Below are 11,670 nucleotides of genomic sequence, written 5' to 3'. Positions count from 1 at the left end.
TCCATCAGGCCAAACTGAAGCACTCACCTACAATTCTCAAACTTTGCTGCTTAGTAGTATTGCCTGAGAATTTTTTTTTTTTTTAAAGATTTTTATTTGAGACAGAGAGAGAAAGAAAGACAGAGAGAGCAGGAGGGAGCAGCAGACGGAGAGGGAGAAGCAGATTCCCCTCTGAACAGGGAGCCTGATGAGGGACTTGATCCTAGGACCCTGGGATCATGACCTGAGCCAAAGGCAGAGGCTTAATGACTGAACCACTGAGGTGCCTCTCACCTGAGAAACTTAAAAAGAATCCCAGTGTCCAGGCTACACCCCACACCAATTAAATCTGAATAGCTAATGTGGGTCAAGGGATTCCAGTGTGCTCCCAAGTTTAAGCCCACTATCTACCACATTGGACCCACATGGAGCCCAGCACACATCAAGGAAAGCAAGAGGCATGGAAGTGTTTATATCCAAGTTTTATGAGAAAGCAAACACAACTGTGAGAAACCCAAACACTCAGGGGTGGTGGAGTCTGAGTATGCTCCAAAACCTGCACCGGGAGAGGGCCAACGACGACGTGACAGATGCCCACAATCTGTACGTCAGATCCCGATGTAAATGATCGAGGCCACAGACAGATAAGCGGGATCCCAGCGTGAGTCTGAAAGGCAGCTGTAACGGGGGTGTCTGTCCGAGAGACCCCGGTCTCTGGGCCGGCCCTGCTCTCTTTCTGGGCTCTAGGCAGGGAGGGGAGCAGGCGGGGTTGGCTCAGTAGAACTCAGGAGGAACCTGAGTGGGGACAGGGCTGGCCGAGGAGAAGGCTCATTTGTACTTTTTGGAGGGGAACTCCCGGCGGCCTTGGCCCTTGCTGCCGAAGTTGCGCACCCGGTGGATGACCTGCAGCTGCTGCTCGATGGTGGCCGTGATGTTCACTTCGTCGGGGATGTGGACGTAGCGGACGTTGCGGCCGGTCACGAAGAGGTCATCCAGCTCGACCTGATGTCCCCAGCGGTCTGTGTAGGTGACGTTAGCTAGGCGGATGTTCATGAAAGCATCAACATTGTCTATGCGGCCACGGGCCACGCTCTCATCCCGCAGGTCCACGGTGGTCACCTGGCCCTGGAGACCCTGCAGCAGGATGATGAGGCTGTTCTCGGAGATGGTCCGCTCCTTCACCGAGTGGCTCACCGCCATGCTTCCACGCCCAGAGCTGCTGGCTGTGGGAGCAGGAGCACACAGACAGGAGCTGTGGCAGGCTTGGGGGCTACAACTGCCAGCTCCCCTCCAACAGGCTCTGGCACAGATCTCTCCAAGTCAACCTGGCCAGGCTCCCCAATCTCTGTGTCTGCGGAACACCCTTTGGGCCAGGTGATTGCACACGTCTTGCACTTGCACGCGTCTCACAGAACCCTTCCACTACCAGGCAAGCCAACAACTACTTCCACTCATCTTGTAAATAAAGAAAATATGAGCAAGAGATGGGACGTGACTTGCCCAAGGTCACACAGCTGATGCCTGGAGGTGCTGGGATTCAAATCTATCACTGCCTGACTCCTGACCCCACATTGCTGCACGTTCAATCACCTGGTGGGGTTTTCCTGGCTGCCACCGCCCAAAAGGTCTGATTCATTCGGTCAGGGGTGGGGCCTGGGTATCCTGTTTTTAAAAGTTCTACAAGTGATTCTGATGAGCGTCCAAGTTTGAGAAGAGCTGCTCTAAGGTGTAGTTTACAACCTTGCTACTCAAAGTGTGATCTGTGGACCAGCACTAGCAGCATCACCCAGGAGCTTGCTACGAATGCAGAATCCTGGGGGGCCTAGGCAGCTCAGCTGCTTAAGTGGCTGCCTTTGGCTCAGGTCAGGACCCAGGGTCTTGGGATCAAGTCCCACATCGGGCTCCTTGCTCAGAGCAGAGTCTGCTTCCTCCTCCCCTCTGCCCCTCCTCTTGCTTGTGCTCTCTCGCTCTCTCTCTCTCAAATAAAAAATAAATAAAATCTTTAAAAAAAAAGGAATGCAGAATCTCTGGTCTCTCCCCAGACCGACTGAAAGAATCTGAACTTTACCATGATCCCTACATCAATCACCTGTAGTTCTCACATGTTGGTGTGTCTCCGAATCACCTGAGGACTCGTTAAATTGCAGAATGCTGGGCTCCCCTCTAGGTTTCAAACTTAGTAGGTCCAAGGTGGTGCCGAATAATGGTGATTTCTAACATGTTCTCAGTTAACACTGATGTTGCTGGGCCGGGGCCCATGCTCCCAGAATGACTGCTCTAAACCATGCAGCCACCATGGAAGTAGAAATTTTGGTAAATTGGAAAATAACAAAAAAACCCCCGACATGGCAGCATATAAAGCACACAGGTTTTGAAAGCAGAGAAAAGTAGGTTGGAATCCTCACTCCACCCACAAACCCTGTAAACCTAGGACAGTTAGTTACTTAATGTCTCTGAACCTGTTTCCACATCTATTAAACCAGAGGCTAAACGAGGCTAACCGAATCTCCCCACACGGAATGTCCTTTGCTTTCATCACGTCCTGATGCTGTATGAATGTAACTATGTCTTATCTAGTACCTCCTTTCAGACTCTCAGTGGAAGGTGGTGGAACTTTCCTCCCTGAGACCTCACTCAACCCCGACCCCGGGCTGTGCAGAGGTGGCCTTAAGTGTGGCAAGCCAGACCACACCACCGACGGGGGCGTCGAGCCGGAGGAGTGTAAAGACCCCACCCAGGTTTCACCAGAATGCCACCCCAGCGAGAGTAAGGGCTGCCCGGCGGGGTTGGGGGGACACCAAAGGGGCAGTCCCTGGCTCTAGGACGGACTCTGCCACTTCCCAGGTGAGCGACCTCGGGCAAGCCGCTTAGCTTCTTCAAGCCTGTCAGCCCAGCGGGAAAATGGGGATGGTGACGACCCTTTACTCACGGAGCAGTGGGGGTGGGCGTGGGAGATGGGCTCTACTCGGCAAATCGGGAAGGAAGCGCTTCCCCGGCTCCCCGCCGCTCTCCGGGGTTCCGGGCGCCCCTGAGCTCCGCCCCCGGCTCCGGGACCCACAGCACCGGACTTCTTCCGCTTCCCGGCCCGCCTCGTCGCCCAAACTAGCGGGCGCCTCGCGTAGCCGCTTCCCTCCCACGGCGGGACCGAGAAGCCACGGCAACAGCCGGGCCACTCTGTCTTCCCGGTGCAGAGAGAGCGCGGCCGAAGTATGCTTGCGCCACGGCGGACGCGCCCGGAACTACAACCCCCAGAATGCCTCGCGAGCGGCGCGCTCGCGCTCGGGCGACTCTGGGGCTGCGTCTTGGGGTGTCTTCGTCACTGGAGCCATTCATTCTTTAAACAAATACTCATTGAGCCTGCTCCGAGCGTCAGGCCGCCTCCCAGGCTCTGGAACACACAGCGGTGACCAAGGAGATGATCAGCTCCCTGATCTGGCGATCCATAAATCTGCTTGGGGCGGGCTTCCGTACGAAAGCAAACAAGAAAATGATAAAAGTTCTTCAGAGAATTAAAATAGGGTGATGTGATAGTGACCGGGTGGCTTTTTATTGGATGATCAGGAAAGTCCTGAGACGGTGACATCTGATCAATGACATAAAGCCAATTTGTGAAAACTAGGAGAGGAGCACCGCGATTAGAAGGAACTGTTTGTGCAAAGGACGTGGTGGAAATGTGCTCGCCAGTTTGGGAAAACTGCGAAGCCTGCCTGTAAGGCAGGACAGTGGTATGCCAAGAGGTAGGAGAGGAAGCAAGAGCCAGAGCACTTATGGCTTTGTAAGCCAAGGTAAGGGATTTGGATTTCTGGTTAGGAGTGCAGGCTCTGGAGGCAGTGCCTAGCTTCAAATCTGCCCCCTGCGAACTGACTTTCCATAAGTAAATCATCCTCTTTGTGCCCAGGTTTCCTCAGGTATTACTAGAAATGCAATGATAGGCTATGGGGGGGGGCAGGGGGTGACGTGATCTGATTTACATTTTTCAAAGGTCCCTCTATAGCCATGGTAAAAGCTTCAATTTCTCTGTCAGAAAAAAAACAACAAACAAAAACAGCAAGGTAGTGTCTACCCCAGAGAATGGACCTTCATTCATATGTGAAAGCACCTGGCTCCATAGGAGGTAGGCTTGTTTCATTCCTTCACTCTCTTTGATTCCCAGCTCCCCCAGGAGGCTTCCCCTTTTCCCAAAGATCACAGTTGGTCTCTTCTCATTTTAAAAATAGAATCTGCCTTTGTCCTCCATGCAAGCTACTCTTGTTCTCCTACCTTCCACACTTGAACTTCTTGAGGAGGCCTCTATACCTGTGGTTCTCCAAGTGTAGTCCTTTTCCCAACTTCGTGACCATTCTCCTCCTTGGGTTTTTTTTCCTCCCCCGCCCCCGCCGCTGCCCCCCCCCCTCCGGCATTGTATCATTTGGTTTCACAGATTTCTGATTGTTTCTTCTCCATCTCTCTCATTTTTTAAACCTCATTCTCCTGCTCCCTAATGTAGGTGCTTTCTCTGGGGCTGTATTCCCAGCCTCCCTCTCTAATTGGTCACGTCTATCCATGCTGCCTACTACTATGTCCTGAGTCTCTCTTGTCTAGCACACCAGCGCAGACTGCTCTGCTGAACTCCATTTTCCAACTGTCTGACGGTTATTCCCACGTCTTTTTTTTTTTTTAAGATTTTATTTATTTATTTGACAGACAGAGATCACAAGTAGGCAGAGAGGCAGGCAGAGAGAGAGGAGGAAGCAGGCTCCCCGCTGAGCAGAGAGCCCCATGTGGGGCTCGATCCCAGGACCCTGGGATCATGACCTGAGCCGAAGGCAGAGGCTTTAACCCACTGAGCCACCCAGGCGCCCCTATTCCCACATGTCTTAGTAGTACTTGAAAGTCAGCATGTCTACAAGGTGGATTTATGTCCTTCCCAAATTGGTTGATGCCCTGAATTTTTCTATTTCTGTGGTTGCTACCACCATTTTTCAGCTGCTCAAATTGGGCACCTAGAATAAGCAGGATAAGTTTGATCATTTCTTGATTCCCTGCACCTATCAGTCACTGAGCCCTGCAAATTCTTGGAAGAAGGGTCTCCCACCCTTTACTTGCCTTTTCATTTTGACTGCTGCCAACCCAGCTGAGGCCTCCTTTCTCTCATTTGATTCATGATAACCATCTTACTGGTCCACTCATGAATGGATTCAAAATACAGTTATGATCTCATAATTTATCTGCTAAGAAAACTTTTGATTCACAAGCAGAAAAGGTTCCAGGGCTGACACTGATCTGATTCCAACTCATGTTCCAGCTGGATCTCTTTCAGGTTCTCTACTCAAACCCTCCAAGCAGTGTTTCTTAAAGTGTGGTATGGGAACAAGTTGCTTTCATGGAAGGCTTTGTTTCACAGAATCGGAAACGGAGCTCGGAAATCTTCACATCCAATAATGCACACTAAATCTTCACATCCAATGATGCACACTAAAATTTGAGATCCGATGTCCTCCTCTCTAGGTAGACCTATCCACTCAGCAACTCAGACAAGCCCTCTACTCCTGCCTCTGCCTTTGTTATCCTGCTGCCTCTGCCTGGGATCCTCTCTTGTTTATCCTTGGTTGTTAAGTCCAATCTCTCCTTCGAAGCCTGGCTCAGTTGCTGTACCTTTCTGAAGCGATTAACCACCTTATAGTGATTACCCACTTTGGGAGCGATGTCTCTCCCCTAACCCCTGTAACATGTTGCTTGCTGTATGTTTGTTTCTCATATGCAGATTCACCATACTTATTTATGTGAATCTTATTTCCTCCCCAACTAGTCTCCTGGGTGCTGAGACAGAGAAGGCTTTAGGAGGCCCAAATGCTTCACCCTACAAACCGGTTATAGGAGGAACACTGGTTATGAATGTGGTGAGGTGACAGGGATCTGAATAAAGATGGTGGCAGTGGGAATGGAAAGTAGGGCTGAATGTTCAAGACTGAAACAAGTTAATCAGACTCTTTGAAGGCTGATTAGATCTGGAGTGTGGGTGGGAAGAGGAGAAACCAATGACTAACAGAGTCTTTTTTTTTTTTTTTTAAAGATTTATTTATTGGGGCACCTGGGTCACTCGGTTAAGTGTCTTGCCTTCAGCTCAGGTCCTGGCCTCTGGAGTTCTGGGATCAAGCCCTATGTCAGGCTCCCTGCTCAGCAGGGAGTCTGCTTCTCCTTCTGCCTCTTCCCTCTGCTTGTGCTTTCTCTTTCTCTCAAAGAAATGGATAAAAGATTTATTTATTTGAGGGACAGAGAGAGAGTGGACGTGCTCTGGGGGAGGAGCAGAGGGAGAGGGAGAGAGAGAATCTCAAGCAGACTCCCTGTTGGAACATGGAGCCCAAGGCAGGGCTTGATCTCAGGACCCTGAGATCATGACCTGAGCCAAAATCAAGAGTTGGATGCTTAACCAACTGAGCCACCCAGGCGACCCTAAAGAAATTTTTTTAAGTTTATTTTTTTGGTAATCTCTATACCCAGTTTGGGGCTTGAACTCACAACCCCCAGGTCAAGAGTTGCATGCTCTTCTGAGCCAGCCAGGAGTCCCTCAGTGATTTAAATTGTAACTCTGGTTATCTTGAGAGATGGTGGAATGACCCTGTAGGGGCTATCTCATTTTTTTGGCTACTCAGCCAATTAAATTCCTTTCCTCACATTTGGAAGAATCTGACATTCTATGCATTTCTGTGGGAAGTGGGGTTCTGCTTCCTACTACAGATAATTTAAGGGCCAGAAATTGTCTCTGATCCTTGTCGGCTATGGCATGGGCTTGCGACCTAAGCCAGCAGGGACTGTTCAGGTTCTGTGTCCATGTCTGTACCATCCCAGGCCTGTTGCTAAAGCTGCTGCTGGCACTGGAGTCCCCTACCCTTCCTCGGCTCCCGGCCGTTCTCTCACGCTTCTCCGGTCTTCCTGACAACTGTGAGTTGCCTGAAGCCCTTTAAGTAGATTCCTTGTCTAGTTAAGTAGCCGGAATTGGTTTCAGTTTTTTGCAGCCAAACACCTAGCCTAGTGCTGGGTCCACTTGAATTGCCTTCATTTCAGGAGACTTGAATGTTTCTGTTCCCTTTAGATGAGCTGTTATGGTTTAGTTTCTTTTTCTTTTTTTTTTTTTTTTAAGATTATTTATTTATTTATTTATTTATTTGACAGACAGAAATCACAAGTAGGCAGACAGGCAGGCAGAGAGACAGAGGAGGAAGCAGGCTCCCTGCTGAGCAGAGAGCCCCATGTGGGGCTCGATCCCAGGACCCTGGGATCATGACCTGAGCCGAAGACAGAGGCTTAACCCACTGAGCCACCCAGGCGCCCCTATGGTTTAGTTTCTAATTGTCAGAGGAACACAGAATCCCGAGAGACCAATACCCAGGTCCCCTGCTCCAAGTCAGCACCCAGTGCCAAACCCCTCAACAGTCCCTTGCTCCCAGGCGTCTGAGTCCAGTGTTAGGATGTTTTTGGTAACTTCTACCCATTGTTTCTAGTTCACTTCTATGGAAAACTATCCTATTCTGTATTACATTTAAAGATTTATTTATAGGGGTGTCTGGGTGGCTCAGTGGGTTAAAGCCTCTGCCTTCTGCTCAGGTCATGACCTCAGGGTTCTGGGATTGAGCCCCGCATAGGCTCTCTGCTTGGCAGGGAGCCTGCTCCACTGCCCACCCCCCCCCCCCCCCGCCTGCCTCTCTGCCTGCTTGTGAACTCTGTCTGTCAAATAAATAAATAAAATCTTCAAAAAAAACCCGATTTATTAAAAAAAAAAGATAGATTTATTTATTTTAGAGAGATACCGAGAGCACACGCTGGAGCTAGGGTAGGGGCAGAGGGAGAGAGGAAGCAGACTCCCTGCTGAGCATGGAGCCCCACTCAGGGCTCTCAGTGTCATGACCCTGAGATCCTGACCTGAGCCAAAACCAGGAGTCAGGTGCTCAACCGACTAAGCCACCCAGGCACCCCTGTATTATATTTAATTTTAGAAGTTTCTTCAGCCTTTTGAAAGCAAGGTAAATGTACCAAATAAGTAAAAATGACATCAGTGTTGGACACTGTGTTATGAAGTGGTGTGGAAGGTCTCAGGGAAAGTGAGCCTGCAGTGCAGGCGAGGAGGGGGTCACAGAGATGTCTGAGTTAATAGTTGAAAATAACAGCCTTTCGGAAAGAAAGTGATGTCAACACTTTCGGGTGCTGCAGGGCACGGGAGAGCCTGTGGTCTGGGGGGCAGGGTGAGGGGGGAGAGGAGAGGAGAGTGAGGACTGGGAAGAGAAGCAGGGAGTGAAATAGGGGCCATCTGGCAATTGACAGAGCCATTTTTTTTTTTTTTTAAAGATTTTATTTATTTGAGAGAGAGAGAGAAAGCCAGCGGGGCAGGAGTAGAGGGAGAGGGAACAGCAATTCCCTGCTGAGAGCGGAGCTCACCCCAGGGCTCAGTCCCAGGACCCCTGAATCAGGACTGGAGCTGAAGGCAGATGCTGAACCGACTGAGCCACCGACATGCTCCTGACCTGGCCATTTTGACAGACTTTTAAAAAACAGCAACATCTGTACCGTGCAGAGCAATCCTCAATCAGAAGGCACTGAGGGAGAAAGGGGAAGTGTGGTCAGAAAGTAGGATGTGAGGGGCGCCTGGGTGGCTCAGTGGGTTAAGGCCTCTGCCTTCAGCTCAGGTCATGATCTCGGGGTCCTGGGATCGAGCCCCACATCGGGCTCTTTGCTCGGCGGGGAGCCTGCTTCCTCCTCTCTCTCTCTGCCTGCCTCTCTGCCTACCTGTGATCTCTGTCAAATAAATAAATAAAATCTTTAAAAAAAAAAAGAAAAGAAAAAAGAAAGTAGGATGTGAGCCACTGTGGCCAAAGGGAAGAGAGTTTTAGGAAGAAAATGGAGTTTAGCAGGGCCACAAAGAGACTTCCAGAGGTCCAGGGGAGTGGGGAGGAGAGCAGGCCATTGCATCAGGCAGAGTCGGGGAAGTCAGAGCTGGAGGAGAAGGGAGAAGGATCTGTGTGGTGACAGGAGCTGGAGGAGGGGGCGGGGGAGGCAGCTGGGAAGCCGGAGTGCTGCTGAGTGAACAGCGGAACAAGGACCACCAGGGAGAAGCCGAGGCCCAAGGGTGGGTGGGAGCAGCTTGGCTGGGAGTTCAACCTCAGCAGCCCTTCAGATACTGTCTGACGTGCAGAAAGAAGGCTGGGTGTGACTGAGGGAAGGAGGGGTACAGATAAAAGATATGCTGAAGTGGGGAGGAGAGATGAAGGAAAGCACAGGAAGAAGTTGTAACTGAAGCTGAGAGGTCTTTAGGACATCCAGAAAACCCGTGTCAAAGGTCCTTGGCTGACACCATGACTTCCCCTTGAAAACGCCCAATAAGGCCCCAACATTTCAAAAGGAAGTGAGAGATTTTTATAAAGACAGAGGGGGGCAGAGTGATCTGAGCAGATGGGCAGATGTGCGCATCTGGGGTTTAGGTGTCCCGGGCCTGCCCCCCAGCTCAGTGGAGTGGCTTCACCATGACCAGTGCAATGGGGGTTTCATGTAGTTTGGGAACTGACAGAGAAGGTAATGTTATTTTTGTCAGCAGAGTCACCACTGGCCAAAAACAAGTAGAGTGTGTGTGTGTGTGTGTGTGTGTGTGTGTGTGTGTGTAGTGGGTGGGGGGAGTATTAAATAATTCGGAGGGATTTCCATTGGCTCTTGGAGTGCATTTTGACATTCTCATTTGAAAAAGGGTGAGTTGAAAAGGCTGAGAATTTACTTCACACTAAGTCACAAAGCTCTGAGGGGAAGGAAGATCCAACTGTGATGGTGTTTCCTTAATCCAATCCCTGGTAAACACTTCCCTGAACTCCCTCTCCTGCCAGCTGTCCAGGAATTTGGCAGCTGAAGAGGAGTTACCCAGGACATAATACAAAGGGAGTGAGGGTTAAGTAAAGGTTGTATTAGTTTTCAGATTTTAATTTGGGTCTTTATGATTAGATACTGTGGTAAATAGATATATTTTTTAAAGTTTGCATTTCTCTTTCTGTGGTTTCCCACAGCTTAAGTTGGCTTCTGTCCTGGATGTAAATCTGTGATAAACCAGGTGCAAGTGGACAAAGGACTGTGACACCTGAGGATCTCTGGGATCTGGTTACCATGCTGGGGTGGAAGACGCGAGTTCACCTTTAAGAATGGCTAGATACATGGGGTGCCTGGGTGGCTCAGTCAGTTGGGCGTCTGCCTTCTGCTCAGGTCATGATCCTAGAGTCCTGGGTTTAAGCCCCATATTGGACTCCCTGCTCAGCGAGGAGCCTCTTTCTCCCTCTCCCGCTTCCCCTGCTTCTGCTCTTTCTCTCTGTAAATAAATAAAATCTTTTTTTAAATTTATTTTTATTTTTTTTAAGATTTTTTATTTATTTATTTGACAGAGAGAGATCACAAGTAGATGGAGAGGCAGGCAGAGAGAGAGAGAGAGAGAGAGAAGCAGGCTCCCTGCTGAACAGAGAGCCCGATGCGGGACTCGATCCCAGGACCCCGAGATCATGACCTGAGCCGAAGGCAGCGGCTTAACCCACTGAGCCACCCAGGCGCCCCAATAAATAAAATCTTAAAAAAAAAAAAAAAAGGAATTGCTAGATACATATGTGGACTAGATGCGGGGGGGCTTTCATCTTTGAACTGAGAGCTAAATACATCCTTCCCCCTTTTCTTTCTCCCCTTCACTCTCACTTTTTACACTTTCTTCTGGGAACCATCAAAGAACTTTCATTCAGAAGACTTTTCTAGAACGTTGCCTTCCATAATCTAGGGCATGCCAACACTATATGTACAGGAATGGAAGAGTATGAAACTCAGCTGAGAAGGTAGTCCCAGGAGAGCTGAGAGAGAGCAGACCTGCCCCCAGTGGAGTTGGGGGGCGGCGTGGGTATAAGTCCCAGTTCTCAGCTCCCACCTGGGGCAGGGCCTAGCAATCTGTGCACTCAACACTGTATCTGGGCAAGCCGGCTTTATGCCAGCGAACGAGTTCTCTTTCTTCCAGCTAAGGGAACCGAGGCTCAGTGAGAATGACTGCCCAAGAGGCCATGGTGAATTTGGGGCAGGGCTGGGGCCAGAGTCCAGTTTCCTGACTCTGACGATGGCACACCTTCCCCCAAAGTGCACTGGGCGCTGTGGTGGGACACCCTCATACCTGGGGGCCTAGTTTCAAACGAACACTGATGCGGTGTTAGTACCCAGTCAGTACCCAGTTCACATTTGTGCCAGAGCAATCCCCGGTTTCCATTTTCTTTGCCTCCTCCTGCCTCCTTTCTTTGATTGCCCTCAACCACCATGCAGGTAAACTTGTTTTTCTCAATATCTATGCAAGTCCAGAGACATGAAAGCCAGAGGTTGCCTCATCACAAGGCTGCCCTACCAGAGATCTGTATCTTGTTTATTTACTGAGGGAACAGACATGTTTGAAATCATCCACATGGCTCTGGGAGAGGTAAAGGGAGGCGGCTGCTTCTCGGAAGCTGGTGGCCCACCTCCAAGGCCCCAGGACAGGCTCAGAGCAGGCGGTAAAGTCTGGGTTTGTAGCTCAGAACAGGATAGACCCTTTCCCTTCCTCTGTCACCCTTTCAGGCCAGGCCAACTAGTGGCCAGATTGCTTAAAAGAGACTAAGACAGAGGGTGCTTTGTAAACTGTAACGAGCAGCTTACAGCGCGATCTGCTTCTCCTCCCCAGAC

General features: G+C 50.2%; 1 protein-coding gene across 1 annotated transcript; it reads right to left on the bottom strand.

Annotated features, from left to right (window-relative positions):
- Nucleotides 1–446: 446 nt before the first annotated feature.
- On the bottom strand, nucleotides 447–3,163 carry LSM10 (LSM10, U7 small nuclear RNA associated). Its single transcript, XM_047728036.1, has 2 exons — nucleotides 2,909–3,163; nucleotides 447–1,202 (listed from the first exon to the last, which is right to left on the bottom strand). Exon 2 carries the CDS (start codon nucleotides 1,177–1,179, stop codon nucleotides 808–810), a length of 372 nt encoding a protein of 123 aa, XP_047583992.1. The 5' UTR covers nucleotides 1,180–1,202; nucleotides 2,909–3,163; the 3' UTR covers nucleotides 447–807.
- Nucleotides 3,164–11,670: the final 8,507 nt, after the last annotated feature.

This window comes from Lutra lutra, chromosome 4 (assembly GCF_902655055.1).
Source record: "Lutra lutra chromosome 4, mLutLut1.2, whole genome shotgun sequence".
In the NCBI taxonomy this organism is placed as follows: domain Eukaryota; kingdom Metazoa; phylum Chordata; class Mammalia; order Carnivora; family Mustelidae; genus Lutra; species Lutra lutra.
This window is presented reverse-complemented; position numbering and strand designations above follow the sequence as displayed.

Bases quoted from the DNA above. Each gene is read 5' to 3' on its own strand.
- LSM10 (XM_047728036.1), bottom strand. From the start codon at position 1,179: ATGGCGGTGAGCCACTCGGTGAAGGAGCGGACCATCTCCGAGAACAGC.